This window comes from Bubalus bubalis, chromosome 1 (genome assembly GCF_019923935.1).
Source record: "Bubalus bubalis isolate 160015118507 breed Murrah chromosome 1, NDDB_SH_1, whole genome shotgun sequence".
In the NCBI taxonomy this organism is placed as follows: Eukaryota; Metazoa; Chordata; class Mammalia; order Artiodactyla; family Bovidae; genus Bubalus; species Bubalus bubalis.
Genome location: NC_059157.1, coordinates 131,465,099 through 131,485,053, shown reverse-complemented (window position 1 = coordinate 131,485,053; position 19,955 = coordinate 131,465,099). Strand labels below are relative to the sequence as shown.

The 19,955-nt window shown below is 35.6% G+C and overlaps 2 protein-coding genes across 6 annotated transcripts in view; one reads left to right on the top strand and one right to left on the bottom strand.

The window, feature by feature from the left end:
- Window positions 1–6,719, top strand: part of FXR1 (FMR1 autosomal homolog 1) — a 68,931-nt gene extending 62,212 nt beyond the window's left edge. For 2 of the 5 annotated variants that reach the window (XM_006050990.4, XM_006050992.4), the window contains 4 exons: window positions 1,003–1,203; window positions 1,892–1,972; window positions 5,466–5,557; window positions 6,298–6,719. In XM_006050990.4, the coding sequence (XP_006051052.1) occupies window positions 1,003–1,203; window positions 1,892–1,972; window positions 5,466–5,557; window positions 6,298–6,468 (545 nt within the window). In that variant the 3' untranslated portion in view covers window positions 6,469–6,719. The remainder of the gene's footprint in view (window positions 1–1,002; window positions 1,204–1,891; window positions 1,973–5,465; window positions 5,558–6,297) is intronic. The other 3 variants (XM_006050991.4, XM_006050993.4, XM_006050994.4) reach the window with 2 other exon arrangements.
- A 7,087-nt stretch (window positions 6,720–13,806) lies between these two features.
- On the bottom strand, window positions 13,807–19,174 carry DNAJC19 (DnaJ heat shock protein family (Hsp40) member C19). The gene is made up of 6 exons (XM_006050995.4): window positions 19,012–19,174; window positions 18,201–18,252; window positions 18,048–18,121; window positions 16,006–16,085; window positions 15,283–15,353; window positions 13,807–13,951 (listed from the first exon to the last, which is right to left on the bottom strand). The coding sequence occupies exons 1-6, from the start codon at window positions 19,012–19,014 to the stop codon at window positions 13,881–13,883; spliced, it is 351 nt and encodes a 116-aa protein (XP_006051057.1). The 5' UTR covers window positions 19,015–19,174; the 3' UTR covers window positions 13,807–13,880.
- Between the last annotated feature and the right edge of the window lie 781 nt (window positions 19,175–19,955).

The following is a 19,955-nucleotide window of genomic DNA, read 5'->3' as shown; positions in this document are numbered from 1 at the left end:
ATTTGTAGGAAAACCACTCTTAATTTTTTTAAAAAAGTGAATCAAATCACATTTTTTAAAGAACTTTTAAAAAAGTACTCTCTACTTCTAGTGATAATCTTTAAGTCCTAAGTTCATTTTATAGACTTTAGGGAAATAGTTTTTATATTTTAGAACATTGCTCACTGTTACCAAGGTTTAACATTATAGTTTGCTGAATTTCAAAGTAAATGTACTTTACCTAGTGTTTATGATTAATGGATAAACTTAGTGTCTTTTGCAAAGATGCTAGTTTGCTAGCTGTTACCAAAGGAAACTTAGGAAAAATCGTGATTAGGTGAATTTCTTCTATAATTTGATTGCTGGAAGCAATAATGCACATAGGTAAGATGGGTATTTTTTTTCCCGTATAATTTATGTCTTACAAACCTTTCCTTTCCCACTCTTACCCTACCATATCCCACCTGTACTCTTTGTTTCTGGAGATGGGAGTACTAGTCAGCATTCATTCCCACATTTTCCTATAACCAGTTAGAATTTCAAACTTTTTAGTTTGCCTTTTTTTGTATAGACTTTTGCTTGCTTCAGTTTGTAATAATAAATTTCTGTTCTATAGAGTGCAGATGTTGCGTATTATTTGGAAATATATTAGCTGAATATTTGTTTTCATTTTTGTTTCTTTAGCCTCTGTACAGAATTAGCTAGGTATGTGAATGTAAAAAGTAACATGTATATTAGTTCCTAATACGTTTTTAAGACAAGTCAAAGAGAAATGGTAGAAAGCCAAGGTGTTCACTCATTTTCTGTTTTAATTTTTCATCACCGTTTAAAGTTTTTTCATATTTGTTATTTTTCAGGTAAAATAGTGATACAGAAAACATTTTGTCTGAAGACAGAGGATGTATTTTTATTGGGGGAAAATTGAAGTTTATTATTAATTGATATAGTTCAATATAGGTCAAAACATTCCTAATAACTGCAGCTCTCTTAAACAAATATTTCTTGCCTCTGACATGCATTTAGTGCTCAAAGATCCAGACAGCAATCCATACAGCTTACTTGATAATACAGAATCAGATCAGACTGCAGACACTGATGCCAGCGAATCTCATCACAGTACTAACCGTCGTAGGCGGTCTCGTAGACGAAGGACTGATGAAGATGCTGTTCTGATGGATGGGATGACTGAATCCGATACAGCTTCAGTTAATGAAAATGGGCTAGGTATGTAAGCATTTAGGGAAAAGATTTATATTACTGTATACTATTGTTAATATATGATGCCTTTAAAAAAATATGCAATTCACAAATTGAATTTTTCCTAGTGTTCAAGTAGGTAGATGGCTTTGTGTCTGTCTTAAATGTCTAGTTTTCAGATTTGTATAGCCAAACTGTTTGAAACTGGGAGGGTTTATTAAAGTGCCCTTTGATGCCATTAAAACAATACAGATATTCAAACTGCAGGGCACTTAATACTCTCAATCTTCTAAGCCAGAATTGGGCTTTCATCTTGCCTCTTTAAGTATTATTATAAATGACACTAATGAAAGTGTGTATACTTTGTAGGCATTGATTTCCAAAGCGCTAAAATGTCATTAACTTTGGTAAAAACTAAACTCTGTTGGAGAGGAAAATTTTATTCCTGAATGATAAATTAAGTCTTAGAGTTTGTTTATCAAGAGTTAAAAACCCTCTTAATTTCTGGATGATAATTCCATCTGTTAATCTAGTAGGAATGTTTAAAACTACAAAAGTATTTTTCCTGTGAATAGCATGTATTGTTTTATCTTTCCTGTTTAATTAAAAGGTTCTTTCCCCTTAAATCTTTGAAGGCAAGAAATTTTTTTTTTTTTGCTTTGTTTTTTGCATTGTTTTTGTCAGAATAGTTTCATGGTGAACTTTGCAATTACAGATGATAGTGAAAAAAAACCCCAGCGACGCAATCGTAGCCGCAGGCGTCGTTTCAGGGGTCAGGCAGAAGATAGACAGCCAGGTAACTTGAGTGGACCTGTTGACACCACCAGGTCATAAGCATGAAAAAAAAATGTCATGTGTCTGCTTTCTAAATATATTATACTTAACATGTACACATGTGTGTATATACATTCAAGATGTGCATTGCATAAATTGTTTTCTCAACTAATAAGACTACTATTAAGAAAATGCATTCTTCCTTCACACCGTAATGTAACCTGTCTAATTGAACTAATGTTGTGTCTCAATTTTTTTACATGAAAATACTGTTGAAAAGACCATTATTTTGTCCACTTGGCAGATTCTGCACATTTGAGTTGGGACCTGCCATCCCAGGGACTATGTTGTAGCTTGTGATTTTGGATGATTGGCAAAACTGGACAGCTTTTGCATGGTGCCTGCTACTGTATCGGGATTCAGCACCTCATTTTTGTGGGGGTTCTAGTACCCACAGTTTAAAAAGTATAAATGAGAAAAATACTTGAAAGTGTCTTTTTCCTATTAAGAGGAATGCATGTTATGTTTTTGTTTATTGTAGTGTGATGCCTTTTCCCCTACACCTACTAACTATTCAAATTAATAGTACTTACTTAGTTTTAGAATGTTAATTTAAGTAGATATAGTTTTTAGTAACTTAAAAGAAATTTGTTTGCTGTGTCTATACTATCTTGAACATAATTCCATTTCTTGTGTACAGAGAATCACATGTATATTCACAGTGGAGAAATTGTGTGCACCAGAAATAAATCCCTTTTGTTAAACTAATCAATTTTGCATTCTTTCCAAAGCAAATTCTTGTGTTTTCCCCCAAATAAAGAATATAAATTCTAGTATCTTTATTTAGTATTTTAAATTTAGTGGTTGTCGAGACATGTGAGAAAACTGATTAAGGGGATTAGTTCCCATTCTTAGGGGGAAAAAAAAAGTTCATGTTTTAGCGATAGTTGTAAATTTACAAGACATTAAATACTGTCACAATAGGTTTTGAGGAAATGTTTCTTATTTTTTTTTATCTTCTTTTCTCTCTCTTTAGTGTTAGAAATATCTTTGGGATGAAGAGATTGTATTTAGTTTGTGTTTTTGAAGCTGGCATAGCAGTGAATACCAGTTTCTGGCCATACTTTATAAATAAGGAAATTTAAGTTACTAGTATGGGCTTGAGATAGGATAAATTAAAACATAATTTAGTAACTAGGTAGATGGTGGTTCATTACTAAGTCAAAGGACATAGAATAACATAAAAGGCTTTGATAAAGAAGAGGAAGAGATTTCTGCATGGTATTAATCAGAACTTGAGTAATTGGAGTTTTAAATAATTTGACAGTGATTTGTGTTCTCTACTGCATTTATTCCTGTTTTTACTCTGTTTTTTGGAAGTACTGATTTCCTCTTTAGAACTCATTGCCTTTCTCATCCTGCCCCAACACACACACATACCCACACCCCCAGAAGATAGGATAGGTGGAACAAACACATCATTTTCTCCTTTGGCTCTGGCAGCAGTTCTAGGGTATCTAAAAGTTAATGTCAGCATTCTTGGAAATAAATAGTTATTTAATTTGTTCTTATTTACTTAAAATTTCTTGTTGCCTTTAGTATTAAGCAATGAGTACTTACTGTACTTAGCAAAGTGCAACAGTGTACTGGTGTACAACTGATTAATTTTGGATCCCTTAGAGGAAATTCTGGAGACCAAATTATGCCACACAAATTGCTTCAATTTTTTTCCTATATAAGTGCTTATCTGTTTTGAACTTTTAAGTGGCTTGCATTATGAGGCATATAAACAGACTATTATCTGGCTATAAACAGGTTTTTCTCTGAATCAACAGGTTATTTTTAATTTTACCTCTGTTTGGTGGAGGATGGGCACTGGTTTTTACCTTTCCAGCTAAGTGCCTATTAATTGATAAACTGTATCAAAGTTCTATGTCTGTATAGTGGGCGAACGTTCTAAGAATTACCATAAGTTCAGATTTAGCAGTGTGTGCGCCTGTGCATCAAGGTTTCCAGGTAGCTGAGTTCTTCCTGGTGTCACTGAAGCCTGAACCATGGAAACAGTATGAATTCATTATGGTGCTCTCCAAACTACAATACTTTCTAGGATGCTTGTGCTTCCATATATGTAGACATAATAAAGAAGTGGGTTTGATCCCTCTCCCCAGTTTCGGAAACTATTAAATTTATCCATAGATTCATTTACAGTGAATTTAAATAATGATTTATAAAACTCCAAAATGAGCATATTGAGTTTCTTATAGAGGGAAACAGTCTAAGACATGAAACATCTTTTAGTGGTGTTTCTAAAGATGTTTATTAGTTCTGAATTAAGTTGTTTCCTTGAGATTTAAAAAGATTCATATAATAATTCTAGAAATTCGTGAATCTTATAAAGGTGTTAGCATTTTAATGCATAACTAAGAGAAATGTAAATACAGTCCAGTCTTATATTAAAATGATTTATGTAATTTGAACTTAATGGATTAGTTCTCCAGTGTATGTAGTGACATATTAAGTTTATCGAAGTTTTAATTCTTACATAATTTACTTGCTCCCATAATTTATACCATATTTTACATAATCAGGGATTTTTCTTCATCAGTTTCTGAGAGAAAACAAATTCTTTGAAAGGAAGAGACTGATTATTTTGATATTTCTTCAAATCAGTGAATTCTAAGTTGCAAGTCCTTGAAGAGAAAGTTCTGAGGTTTAAAATGAGGCCGGTCCCAGCAGACCAGAGGTAGTTTGTTGCCATTGGGTTGCTGGTAGGGTGTTAGTTTTGTTTAGTCTTTTCCCTTCTTTTCCCCAATCCCTACCACCATTGCAAATAGGTCAGTCCCTTGAAAGATTGGCAAAATGTGAAAAGGGGATAGTTACTGAATTAGGGGTAGACATTTTCCACCATGATCATTGTCCCCATTTTAAGATGGTGGACAAATCTTTAGTTTGCTTGAATTTTTTTATATTACTCAGAACAGTTTCTAGTGTGAAATACTAAAAAGGAACCATAAAACACACTTGGAAATCTTACTATGCTTTAAAAAAAAACAGAACTATTAAATATTACATGTTTGATGAAAATTTCATATTGACGCATGCTACACCATGATCTGCACCCAATTTACCCTTTCCCTCCCCCCCCCCCCCAAATGATAAGTGCAAACACTATCTGGGCTTAGAATGTGGCATTTCCTATTCTTAGTTGTGGAATTTTATATCAAACTTATCCCACAACTGTAGACTAACCAGAAGCAAATGGCTGGATTCTTGTGAAAGAGGACTTTAATCTAGGCATCCTCTATATCCAGCTTGAAGTATTCTATAGTCAGCACCAAACCACAGGCATATTTTTCAAATTTCATTTTTGGTTGGAGGTGGTACCCATCTTAAGAAAATTTTGAAATTGGGTAACCCACCATTAGTCTATTTTAAAAGTAAAATTACTCTTTATCCATAAATAAACTTTAGAAATATTTTTTCAACACCTGTAATTTTTTTCTCATCTTCAACAGTCACAGTTGCAGATTATATTTCTAGAGCTGAGTCTCAGAGCAGACAAAGAAACCTCCCAAGGGAAACTTTGGCTAAAAACAAGAAAGAAATGGTAAGGAGAATTTAACCTGTAGGTTTTGGCTTTTTTGGTTTTGTTTTTGTTATGGTTTAGTTTTATTTTTTACTTCTTAACTTGTATGATCACTTGTTTCCCCAACTAGACCAGTAATGTTTTAGTTAAAGACTACTCTTGATTTTGTTTTTGGCCCCAGGTAACTGAAGATATGCATGCTTGAGCCTGAAATACTTTTCAGTTAGAACTAGAAATAGCATTTGTAAAAGATATTGGGCATAGAGAATGTTAACCTTAATTTGGGGAGCAACAGGCTGAATAGACCCTCTTCAAGTGGTGGATAAAGACCTTTGTTTTAATTCTTTGAAATATTTTAAGGGATTTGATACGTAAATTTGAGTTTCCAAAAAAGGTGAGTAAATAGGTGGTTGTTTGCCTTACTTAGGGTATTAACTGTTTATGTCTTTTTATATGGTGAGTTTTCCAGTGGTTAAAATGAAATTAGGTGCAAGTTTTCAATAAACAGGTACAGATTCTTCCTGTGGCTTATGTACTGCTAGCTACTAGAGATAAAGAGTTGAAAGACCCAGAGAGGTGGAATACATTGGGGTTTGTTTTTTTTTTTTTCTTTTTTAATTTTAAGAATGTTTTAATTCAGATCATTGTGGTATGTGAAACTAAAATTATTTATTAGCTAATTGATGTTTATGTAGTTATTTTCCTCCTCAGTTATAGATTTTATTTATAAAGAAGTTGAAAAAGTTGTCTCCCTTTGGCAGGCAAAAGATGTGATTGAAGAGCATGGTCCTTCAGAAAAGGCAATAAATGGCCCAACTAGTGCTTCTGGCGATGAAATTTCTAAGCTACAGCGTACTCCAGGAGAAGAAAAGATTAATACCTTAAAAGAAGAAAATACTCAAGATGCAGCAGTCCTGAATGGTGTTTCATAAACTGAAGAAGTTCCTAGTTTACAGTTCTTTTACATTACATTTTACAATAGTGCTTGTACAAGCTTGCCAAAGATAGAATATGGATCGCCAGTCTTTCCATCGCACTTTCAGTTCCTCCATTTGGAATTCAGAAAGGGGAGGGATCCTGAAGAAATCATATGTTAAACATACTTTGACACCTACTGTGTTATATATCATCAGATGTGCCTTGAGAATAGTATATGTAACATTAAAAAAAGTTGCTGGCTATAGGAAATGTTATTTTGTTTTCAAAATATGGCAGAGATGGGGGGGAGGTGGGTGGGGTGGGATCCCTAACCTAATATTCTTTATGAAAGCATTAGCTGCTTTTGTTACATTTTTAATAATATGCAACCACTTCTTCACCTGAGGAAAACTAGAATGAAATGCAGTCTAAGATATTTTGCACTGAATTGTAATTTCTTCATTAGTTTTAGTCTGGAAACTGGTCTGTTTTAATGTGTTTTTAAAATGCTGTATTGTAGAGGAAAATCTGCAGACCACTGGAATACATTTGTTAAACACTCATCTGCAGGGACACTGGGTGTTATTGGCAGTGACTGTTCTACATTGAGGCTTTGTTTGGTTTATTTATTAAAGTGTACAGTATTTAAAAAATCAAACATAGCTTTAGTTAAAACACTAAGCTGAATTAGTCATGTCCATTCAGACATAACCTGAACTACTGAAAAGATCAATTTCCAGAAGGTTTATTCTGTATAAACTACATGTTAGTCTTCAGTAGAGTATCTTTTCTTTTTTCTCCCTTTTTTCTTTTTTTTCTTTTTTTTTTCTTTTTGGTTTTGATTGTTTGATGTGCAATATGTTTTTGTATGCAGGTAGTAAATAAACTTTTGATCTTCCATTTGCTGATTTTTAACTTTCTACTTTTTAAACCAAGTGTTGAAAAGTAGTTGGACCTACCTAAAGGCCTAGAGTAGTATTCTGATTGCTTTTTAAGATGCATTTATACTTGTTCATAAATAGTATTAAAATATTAGTTGGTCATTTTGTAATGAATCCTCTGAAGTCTTAGTACTTAAAAATTTAGTATGTTAGAATAGAATGGTTTAGGGAATTGGTCTCAGAGATTTGATATTAGGAAAGTCTTTGTAACAAAATTCTAGTCATAGGCAACTTTTGGAAGGCATTGGGGTAAAATCCAGAGTTTTACTTTTGCCTTTGATTCTTTGTTATTTTTATAAAGTATAATGAACAGTTTTTAAGGAATGTCACTGATTTTTGGCTTTCAAGGTAATAATTTTAAAGGTTCTCATATTAATGATTGTATTTTTTGTAAATATTTTGTCCAGATGGCTTAATGTTAGGACTATACAAACTTTTACACAAAGTAAAAGTTTGCAAGCTGATAATAATTGTGGATTTGTGGGAGGGTTTTGCTCCACAATATTATATAAAGACTACTGAGCAAGAAGAGGGAGCCCTTTTGTTCACTTGGGATCTGAGAAGTATTTTTATGTGCATAACTTGTGTTAATTTGTTATGTGCATAAAAAAACTTCAGTGATTTTACAACTGAAGGATAATTCAGGGTGTAGCTAAAAATATTTGCTAGGTCATTGTATATAAACCTTAGCCCTCAAATCTATTACTGGTGAGGTTAAGCTGTGAAAATATCAAATGCTTTTTCCTAAAACCCTAATAATGGAAAATTTTAAAGTAAGGTGTAGTGTGAACAGTGCAGTCTTTGGACTTTAAAAACAAGTAACATTTTTGGCTTTATTTTTCTTCTCTTTAATAGTAGAATTATAAATTAACTATAAGGTATGGGAATTTTCAGTAATCTCCAAATTGGTAAATATGGCAAAAAGAAAATGATTTTTCATTTTCTTCCAGGTAGTAGAATATATTCATGAAAATCCTCCTTGTTCTGTAAAGACTGGTTCAATGAGAAAGAAAGAAACACAGAATCATCTTAAAAGTGGGGTTAGCCCAAGGAGTTTTTTTAGAACTGACAACCATAATCTAGGATATAAATATTAAGATTTCATTTTTTACAAATGACTAATCCCAGTATCCTTTAAGAATACATACTACAGCATCATGATAGGCTTTTTTTTTTTTTTTTTTTTTTTTAATAGCATATGCTCAGATTTAGAAGTGAAAACCCAGTCCCCAAAGGTAACTATTCTTTATAGAGGTAGCCTTCCAAACTTTGAAAGAGGTGCATCTTTTTTGGCTATTAGTTACATGAAATGTTGCTATGGGAGAACTTGCCAGCTGCCATGACCCCCTCCCATCCCCCCACCAATTCTAAAGGTTCTTTGCAGGTTAAAGACTGTTTTAGCATATATATACAAAATTATATATGATATCTGAACTAAAAATCAAAAGGAGAGATTACATGGGGGGTAAAAATGATCATTTCCTGAAACTTGGGATGCCTTAGGCCTAAAACTGTTTTGCAAAATGGTATTGGAGTTTCTGTTGACAGGTCAGTCATCGTTGGTAAAATTATAGTAGGGATACATAAAACTCTTAAGTAGTTACTGTATTTTGATGTGAAGATGAGAGAAAGAATATTACAGTGAGTTCAAACCACTGAGACACTGCTTAGGACAAGGCTGAGGGAGATTGCTTAAGTAAATACTCTTTAAAAAGCAAGTATAGATATATACAGGTAAGCAAAAAAATTAAACAGGAAAACACTAAGCTGGTGTTTTACTCTTTTTTTCTGGTCAGCCATTCTTTTGTGGCTAGGACCCGTCACCTTGGAAGTATTTTTGTAGCTACTGTTTGCTATGAGTTTGGTGTTTAACCTGAGAATGGTCTGCAAAGTTGGTATGTTAATTTAATATTGCTGTAAACAGATTGACTTTTGAGGTTGAAACCAACTAGTCAGTATTCTTATAGGCTGTGCCTACAGTGACCTTAGTTAACTAAAGACAGGTGGATGGAAAACTAGTTATATAATGCAGTAAGTCCTACGTCAAATGATTGGTTGTTATTGGAAACGAGCAAAGGAAAATTACTTATGTTTTCTAAGTTTCCAGGAACTTTGATTTGAACTGGATCTATGCGTTTAGCAATATTCCAGAAGGTAGCAAGTAGAGTGTTCATTGTAAAGTCTCATTCAGTCTTCCTATCTTTGCTATTTACAGTTTGGATCCCTTGTACCCTTTATAAGGATATCTGATATACTGAATTTTCTGACCCCTTATTTTTAAGTTTTAGTTTCTTATTAAGGATGCTTGAATGTGTAATAGTCATTATAACCCATGATTAACCTATGATAACATTTGGGTTTAATTTCAGAGGACTGTTGGAATAAAGCAATAACTGCAGTCTGCTGTAGTAAAACTTGTTGCAAGTGGTGGTAATTTGAAACTGTATTCAGCTGCTAGTTGAAAATGTCGGTTATGCTGAAACATAGGAAATGGCCAAGAGCTGACCACTTCTGACCCACAAAAGCGACAGTTTCTTATGGTTCAGCCTAATAATACATTTTAAGGTATAATCATTTACTCTGGACATCCAAGCAGTGAATCTTTTCTGAGTCTAATCATCCAGAAAACCCCTAATTACTGGATGAGGGAGGTGCATACTCTATAAAGGAGATACAGTTTTATAAAAAATGGTTTATCAGTGGATCACTTTAGATTCAGATGCATCTGTATCTTCTATATTAATGTTTCAGGTACTGAAGTACAGAATTGGGAGTGACTATCTTAGTTGTACTACCCTTTTCTATATTCTGTTTTATCCAACTAGATCCTATAAGGGCCTTTCTAATATAACTTGGTTCTAGTCATATGTCATATACTGTGTGACACTTAACTATAGTCCTATGTACTCTAAAAGAGTATGCTGAATTAAAATGTGTTTGTTTTTATATATGTATCGATCCCAGGCATTTCTAGCTATGTTGTATGCAATCTAAAAATAAAGGGCAAAATTATTTTTTACTAATATTCTTAATGTCAAAGCTCCACTATTAAGTATACTAGTTAGCAGTTTCTCAAGTTTGTGTTTTAATGAGTGGTATTTTGTGGGGGGTGGAGAGTGAAATTACAGGGGTATTTTCTGGATGTTTTGGTATTTTGTACCTTATTTTACTTGGATTGTCAAATGTAGCTACTCATTTTCTAGGTTAGAGACAATTTTCGTTATAAAAATTATTCCATAGTTTTTCTAGATGAACTAATTTATGCTTCACTGTTGCTGGAGCTCGTACTGCAACATCTTTGAGCTTCATTTTTCACCTTGCTGTTTTCAGGCTGTAAAGAAAGTCACGTTAACACTTCACTTGAAATTCCATTAACTAAAACACCACTAAGGCCACAGCAAGTGTTAACTTGTTCAAGATTATATCTTAATATTGGACTATGTGACCTTGTCATCGGGTCGGGAATAGTAGGTGGAGAGAAGCTCTTCCTATATCCTGTTGCTAAGGCAACAGCTGACTCAGAGCAGATACAAAGCACTGAACAACAGTGCCAACAACAAATAGCAGAGCTTAAGGTTAAGTTTCCTGGTACTGAAGGTTCTCTCAGTCCAGGATTCTTTAACTAAAAACATATTCTAGCATTTTAATTTTAACCTCAGATGTACAGATTTTTTTTTCTTCTATCATGTTATGTCCTTAAGTTTTGGAGCCAGTTGCTTAATTTTCTTTGGAATTAACATGTTTGGGGGGAATCATTTATGCTGAGTAAAATATGACTGCAAGACACACTTCTGAAGTGCAAAAAAAGTTAACAGGTTGTTATCAACAGAAAGATGCCTTATAAATTCTCATTGAAACAGTTAAACTCAGTATTTTAGCCTAAAAATGTTTAAACTTATCTTTTAAATGAAGGCATTCTGTCTGGATTAATCTAAATGACTTCTGATACAAGGTCTTTAAAGTAGGACATAAAATTTCTAGTGTGCTGAATATTATAAAGCTTTATAATGTGTAATAGTCCAACATGTTTAGGTTTTTACCCTTGTGTTAAGATGGTAGTTTCTTCCACTTCTCATTTTACATCTAGTTGCTTTTTACCCTTCTTGTTGTAATTTAGAGCAGAAGAAATTAAGAACTGCAGAGAAAAATATAAAACCAAACATCACAATATATAGATACGGACTTGTGTTCCATCTATTTTCCCACAGGTTATCAATTATTTCTTGAATGGTTTTGGTCTGCATGACTTGTATTAAATGCTTCCATAGGAATTCCCATCATTTGTAAAATACTTGAAAGCAAGAGAATTTGTTTAAAACTCTTATGGGTTGGAATAGATTTAACTTCAGGACCACCCGTTGTTATAGCCTACTTTCATCACCAGCAAGGCAGGTTTATAAAGCTTATGAAGCAGTTAGGACTCATCTTAATACAACCTAGAGGCCCAGTGAAGGCAAAAGGAAAGGGGCTCAGTAGGAAAACTAAACCTGTGGTATGCTAGTTCTAAATATTATGGCTGTAAATAGGCATCTTTTAAGGACTAATACATAGAGAACTAAATTATAAGTAAACATAGTAAGCTGGAGAACATATTCTGGGCTTATAGTTTGAGCAGCTGTGCAACTCAGCATAGTTTCTCATTTTCCCTTTCACAAAATGTGGAGAAATCGTCACAATTTGTCATCCCCTCCCACCCGCCAACACATAAGGAAGCAGAGCTCTAAGCATATAGATTCCTTGCTCAAAGTTGCCTGTATTGATAGCAGAAGTTTTGACTTGAAACCTGTTATCTCCTATTCCCCTAGTCCTATATTCAACCATAATCTTCTCCCTTTTAAGTGTCTACATCTGAAAGGAGCAACCGATAAAAGGCCCCAAGGTGTAAGTGTAATGACAAGTACCAGACCACCAAGGAAAACATCCCTGGGTTATCATATTTGTGAAAGGTACAGTGTAGAGGTTAACAGCGTAGATCTTGGGGTTTGCAAAAGATCAGCTTTCTTGACCCAGCATGTTGCTTTGGGCAAGTTTCTTAACCTCGCTGAACTTGTAAAATGTACGTTAATAGTAACTACTGTGGAGATAGAGGGGAAATGCTTAGCACAGTGCTAGCACATCATAGTCAATAAATAGTAACGATACACAAGTATTTTGTAAAAATTATCATGATCTAGAGCCCTCAAATTCATGACTTCTTTACACAAGAAAAATGGTAAGTCGAACAGCTTTCAATGAATAGATTCTTAAAAGTTAAGCCTAGAGAAAAAGAAACACTGATCATTGTGAAAGAAAAATGTGCTCTGTTGTGCTCCTTAGTAGTATTTTAAAGTGGATTCCATTGTTCTTAATACCTCTCTTAAAACAGGTATGCTATTTTTTGCATTAAACACTCAAGTATACCTACCATATGAACTTTTCCTTTTTAAACTTAATGCGTGATTGCCTTTGGGCGTATTTTCTGTATCTGAAAAATTTGCTTTTTAGTTGATACTAAACTCTTGTTCATAAACAATTTTTGATTAGTCCGGAAGATTGAAATAAAAGGCTAGTAATCTCATTATTAGCAGATTTCTTATTTTCAAGTTCATACCTCCAAAATCACCTGTGATTTCCCAGTAGGCTGTGAAAATGAGTCACCTGGTATCTACAAAGTAGTGCTCTGCCTACTGTGTTTTGACAAATGTTTAACTTGATTATGTAAATAACCAATTAATTTATAAATAGTCTCTTTAAGGGGCTACCTAAATAAAATGCACATACTTCATTAAAAACAAAACATGTACTCAAATCTTTTATCATGCTGTTACGGTTTTTAATATATGAAATCTGAAACAATTCAGATTTATCACTGACAAAGAGGTAAATAACATACCTTACATCAGTTTCTTAGGTTAAAGTTGTGGCTAAACTCACTTTAAAATTCAGGGCTCTAAGTGACTAGAGAGTCCTCTGTACTTTGAACAGCCTTCCCTCCCAGTGAGACGAGTCCCTACTAAAACAACCTGTGCTGCTGCTGCTGCTGCTAAGTCGCTTCAGTCGTGTCCGACTCTGTGCGACCCCATAGACGGCAGCCCACCGGGCTCCCCCCCTCCCTGGGATTCTCCAGGCAAGAACACTGGAGTGGGTTGCTATTTCCTTCTCCAGTAACCTGTGCTAATAATACCATTGTATTTATCACATTTTAATTATCAGTCTTCTATTAGATTGGGGATTCCTTTAGGGCAGAGACTGTTCACTTTGTCTTGAAATAGGTACCAAATTATTTGTAAAATGAGTAGTGAACAACACTTAAATGGTATGCATTTAGCCATAATCTACAAATAATCTATAATCTGATTTAAAATCCTCAAGTATAAACAGATTTATACCAAGGCTTTGATTTAGCTTGTGCTAAATAACTTCTAAAATTTGTAGGTTTGAGGCATTTTATTATAAAAAGCTGGAACGCATTAGAGAATAAGAACTTAAGTCATCATACATTTACTTCATTTTTTAGCTTGACCTTCTAGCAAATCTTTAGCTTCATTGATTTTGGCTGCTATATAAGGAGATCCTCCTATAGAAAGAAAGAAAAAAGGAATAGTTATAATATTGGATTTTTCAGTTTCTGCCTGGTGAAAAGCTATTACCTTGTTTCAAGAACTCCTCTGTTTAAGATGAAATGAGCAGAAATGAAGTTTTGATTTTTTTAAAAAATAGCTATGACACTGGAACCAGATGACTAAAAACAGTTAATATATTTGATCAATGGGAAATGATGAGGGAGATTTATATACACACACAATGGCACCTTTTGAATAAGCTTAAATGAGATTTTTAAAAATTCTCATGTGACTTTGAAATAGTTTGTAAGTTACCTTTTTCATAAATGAACACTGATTTATTGTGTTGTTATAAAATCATGAAATTGTCAGGCTTCTGGGCTTTGTTGGAAGACCTCACTCTAGTTCTTTTTCCAGTTATCAACAGTCCCTTCATGGTATCACCTACAGCTGCTTTCCCACTAAACTGGAGCTGTGATTTGAGTGAGTCTCAAAAAAGTGTGGCCCCAAACCATCAAGCAATCAGTAAGCTTAGTTAAGAGGCAAATATATGGGTTCCACCCTAGACCTAAGGAATCAGAAGCTCTCTGGTGTGCGCTTAGTCACTCAGTCGTGTCTGACTCTGTGATCCCATGGACTGTAGCCCTCCAGGCCCCTCTGTCCATGGGGATTCTCCAGGCAAGAATACAGTTAATACCAGCTAAGTTTTGTAAAAGATGTTATGAAGTCAAATACCAAATATTTACCACCCCAATTGAAGCCAAAACTCTTAATGAGAGACCTCTCACATGAAAGTAAAAGGACTTAAACACTGATTAATGGATTTTGTGGTCTATATTTTGGTATTCCATTTGATCTTTCAACAGAGCCTAGGCTGCTTAGAAGTGTATCGGAAACTAATAAATATATCCTATAATTCTCTAACTAGGTAACCACTAGTTTAAGAAGTCTAAATGGATTGGGTGGGGGGAGGGGTTGTTAGTTTCATTAACTGAAATTCAACATTTTCCCTAAGAATGTAGACATCCCTCACGCCCCACCCCAAAAAGTAATTAGCAGTATTTAAGACACATCACAACTGCCGGTCTGAAAATATGGTTAATGCTTACCACTACTTGCAAATGACAGTAGTTACTAGATCTGCTTATTAGTCTATAAGTAAATTTTCCACTCAGTATTTATTCTTTTAAGATACCAAAACAGCAAGTAGACCCAGCTTGGGAGACTGCTCACAAACAAATCAAAGCATTTTCCTTACAACAACCAAGATTTAGCTATAAAATTATCCCATTAATAACAATTAGTCACCCCAACAAAATGTGTTAACAACTCTAATGATACTTACCCTTGTCTGGGTGATTTAAAAGCATAATTCGTCGATGAGCATCTCTTATTTTGGCTTTATTGGCAGTAGGGCTAATTTAAAAAAGTAAAAGGTATTGTTTACTTCAGACTAGTTCTGGGTCACATTAAAAAACTAAAGGTAAGTTGAAAACTGCAACTGGATTAAGTCAATAAAACAGTATGAAAAGCTACTTAGCCTCTTCTTTATCACAAGGAAGATGACTATTCTGAATCACAGAACTAAACAGAGCTTAGAAAAATAAGGTATTCTCAAAAATTGAGTTCAACTTGAAACTATTTATGACAACAATCCTGTTATTGGAAAGCATGTTTAAGTATCTGGAAATGAAAATTTTCACCACAAAATGTGTCACTCAGTTATAGAGAACAACATTGAGTACTGATGATCTGTTGAAAAACCTACCTCCAGTGAGTTAAAAAGTACTTCTGTGTCAGTGGGCCTTCTCTTTGGACTTTTGTAGGGAATGTTAAGGTTTAAAAAATGTATATAATAGATGGAAGTCCCTGGCAGTCCAGTGTTTAAGACTCCCTGCTTCCACTGCAGGGGGCATGGGTTTGATCCCTAGTTGAGAAACTTAAGATCCCACATGCCACACTGTGGCCAAAAATAATAACTCCTAATAAAAGAGAGATCTTTCTTAGATATTTGCTTACAGCTCTAAATTTGAAAGAAAAATATTAAAAATGTAAGAAATTATTTTACCTTACACCTAGTATTAATGCTGCTTCCCGTTTTGTCATTTTGGGTTCAAACCCACCTCTGTAATAGCCACCACTGAAGGCCTGAAAGAGGAAATGCATTTGTAGGAAAAGATTATCAAACTGAAAGTTGCTAAAAAATGTCTGTAAATGTTCACAGAACCAGCAGAAAACTTTTAAGAGTAATTTCTATGGTATTTTAGCTTATAAGCAGCAACAGGTATTTTAATGATCATTAAACATCCATTTCCAACCTCCCACCTCGCCAGATAACCTAAAAGGTCAAAGATAAGACAAAATAACAGTGCCGCAAACCCAGTTCTTCCAGGAGTGAAGGGAAGATTATTTCAAGCTCAGTTCAGTTCAGTTGCTCAGTCGTGTCCGACTCTGCAACCCCATGAATTAAATTAATTGCAGCACGCCAGGCCTCCCTGTCCATCACCAACTCCCAGAGTTCACCCAAACTCATGTCCATCAAGTCGGTGATGCCATCCAGCCATCTCATCCTCTGTCATCCCCTTCTCCTGCCCCCAATCCCTCCCAGCATCAGGGTCTTTTCAAATGAGTCAACTCTTCACATGAGGTGGCCAAAGTATTGGAGTTTCAGCCCTTCCAATGAACACCCAGAACTGATCTTTAGGATGGACTGGTTGGATCTCCTTGCAGTCCAAGGGACTCTCAAAACAGTCTTCTCCAACACCACAGTTCAAAAGCATCAATTCTTTGGCGCTCAGCTTTCTTCACAGTCCAACTCTCACATCCATACATGACCACGGGAAAAACCATAGCCTTGACTAGACGGACCTTTGTTGGCAAAGTAATGTCTCTGCTTTTTAAATGCTGTCTAGGTTGGTCATAACTTTCCTTCCAAGGAGTAAGCGTCTTTTAATTTCATGGCTGCAGTCACCATCTGCAGTGATTTTGGAGCCCAGAAAAATAAAGTCTGACAGTGTCTCCACTGTTTCCCCATCTATTTGCTATGAAGTGACAGGACCAGATGCCATGATCGTCATTTTCTGAATGTTGAGCTTTAAGCCAACTTTTTCACTCTCCTCTCTCTTTCATCAAGAGGCTTTTTAGTTCCTCTTCACTTTCTGCCATAAGGGTGGTGTTATCTGCATATCTGAGGTTATTGATATTTCTCCTGGCAATCTTGATTCCAGCTTGTGCTGCTTCCAGCCCAGCCTTTCTCATGATGTACTCTGCATATAAGTTAAATAAGCAGGGTGACAATATACAGCCTTGAGGTACTCCTTTTCCTATTTGGAACCAGTCTGTTGTTCCATGTCCAGTTCTAACTGTTGCTTCCTGACCTGCATATAGGTATTCCAAGCTAGCCATGTTCAAATAAAAACCTGATTCAGACTATGACTAAATGTTTTAAAATAAGTGCTTTATAGGATCTGGAGATCTTTTGAGCAAGTTGTTCAAGGATATTTTGAGGTTCAAGGCAGCTACTAAAACAAGACTTTAAGACAGTACTAAGAAAATCAGGCTATTGGGTCCATTGACCTCGATGCATCAGAAATCAGAATCATCAGAAATCATATTGGTAAAGCCTACCCATTATGTAACTCAATCACAACAATAAAAGGCAATTCTCTACAGACTGTCAAAATCATATTCACTCGGAATTTTGACCACAGAGGGTATTATCACATTCAGTCATACCCCAGAGCCCAATTAACTGCTGTGTTATCCAAGTAAGCTGTTATGGAGTGCTAAGGCCACACAGTAACCATGGGTCACTTCAGATCCCTAGATCCTTCTGTGTTTGTGATCAGAGCAGATGATGCTGAAGGTAATCATATATGAACAATAAAGTGACATTACCTTTCATGATACTAGAACTGTTAACATCTCTTCCCCAAATTCATCATATGTAACATTTGATTCTTTAGCCCCATTACAAAGCTCAGAACTTCTAAACCTCTCCTGTAGGAAGCAAGAGAAGGGGTCTAAAGCAATCACTTAGAATGCCATGGATGTCTGGCTCTAGGCTTCATACACAGCAAAGAATTAGCAAAAGTGCTAAATAAGTCTTACAGATTTTGGTAGACTTTGAAAAACTTGTTTTACTTGAGGCTCCATATGCTTCATGGCTTGCAAAGCGTAACGGCCTAAAAACAAAAGCAACAAAATAATTAAAAAGTACTCAACGTCTCCTACTTCAGTTCTATCCCCAAAGCATAAACAAACCTGCAAATCCTGCAGCAGCAATGGTCAGTCCAACTGCTACCACTGTACTGGCCTGGTAAAGAGAAGCAGAGTGAGTATTTCTCTCATTCTCACCCTATCCTATCATGCCCACTCTCCCATTTCAACTCACTACAAGTTTTATTTCAAGGGGACAAACAACTTTGAGGATGAAAATACTCTGCCCAAGGATCCTGCAAATTTTACATCCAATGCATTGTAAAGGTATGGGGCTTTCACTAAGGGAGGAAAAAAAAGCAAGTCGATTTGCTTATTTACTTTTACAACAATGGATGATTTCCTGCCCCTTGAAAACTTCTACTTCACCACAGGGAAAGTGAAGTCACATTTAAATTCAATCAAGAGGAATGGAAATAAAGTTTCTGCCAGAGAAAGAACTTTACAGAGGGTTCCCGTAAATTCTGATTCAACGTTAAACGTGAGCTTAACAAAGAGATTAGCTTTTCATAGCGCCTTCGGCCAAATATGTATAGGAATCGAGAAGTATGTCAGTCAGCAAGAGAAAAGGGGGAAGACAGTGCAATGTAGATAAAGGACTGCGAGGAGATGGACGGGCACAGCAGGTATAATCAAATGCGTTTCCATTTATCTCCGAGCCCTAGGGACGGCAGGCACAAAAGCCCGAGAGCGATGAGCCAACGGCTTTGTGTCCTAGAGAGGGTGACTCCCCCAGGCCCTACACCCCCAGCTCGGAGTCGCATTAGGGAGACAACGGCTCCTCTCCTCCCAGACCTTGAGCAGAGGTTAAGAACTGGGCCTGAGATCGCCCAAGAGGCCGGAAGGCCGAACTCACCATGGCACCTGCTCGGTTCTCCTGCTTCCACCAGGAACGCGGTTCATCCCAGCCCACCAAGTTTATGCCTTTATCACAAAGTGATTCAGCCACTACCAGCACTTACAAACCACCTAGGCAAGGGCGCCCCAGGAAATACGGCAGTGGCGGCCGTAAACTAGGTCGGAAAACTGTCGTAAAAGTGGGCCAGCGGACGGGAAGGAAAAGGTCGCTCATGCAGTGGGCGGTGGAGAACGCGACTTTGGATTGGTTGGTGGGTGGGCGGGTCACCTCCTTATTGGGTTCAAAGGTGGGGCTTCTCGGCGTTTTGTCCTTCAAGTCTGGCCCCGTTTTGTTCTTTGCCCCTGGGTCTAGAGTATTTGGGAATTCCTAAGGGAAGGGTTTTGGTATAGAAGAGCATGAGCAAATACTGTGTAGCTTCACTCTGAACGTTTTTCTTTCTTTACATCTTAGCACCTCCACTTGGCATTTATTTTGTTTGTAACTGTCAAGAGTAATGAATATCCGTATTCCTGCCATTACGATTCCACCATAAAGCCAAATAAATGTGGCGATACAGTATAGCAAAAAGATGTTCTAGAAAATCAAAGGAGCAAGCCATATTGTTTTGGGGGTTGTTCTGTGGCATTCTTTTTTTTTTAAATAATTTTATTTAAATAGTGACTTGACGGGAACTTGTGTGAATGTTTGGGGTTTGGTTTTGTGGAATGGAATTACCACTTAAGGACAGTTAATATTCTGATCATGGGATCTCAGGATCACCTCAACTGAAAAATGCTATTTAAGATTACTCCCTTTTTCAAAATAAAAAGTAATGTTTGGTTTTGCCTTACAGGGTATCATGTATCTATACATAAAGGGAGAAGAGAAAAACAATGGAGACAATAATGAAAATTTTGCAGTGTGTTGTTTGTATAATGAAAATAAATTTGGAATTAATTCTC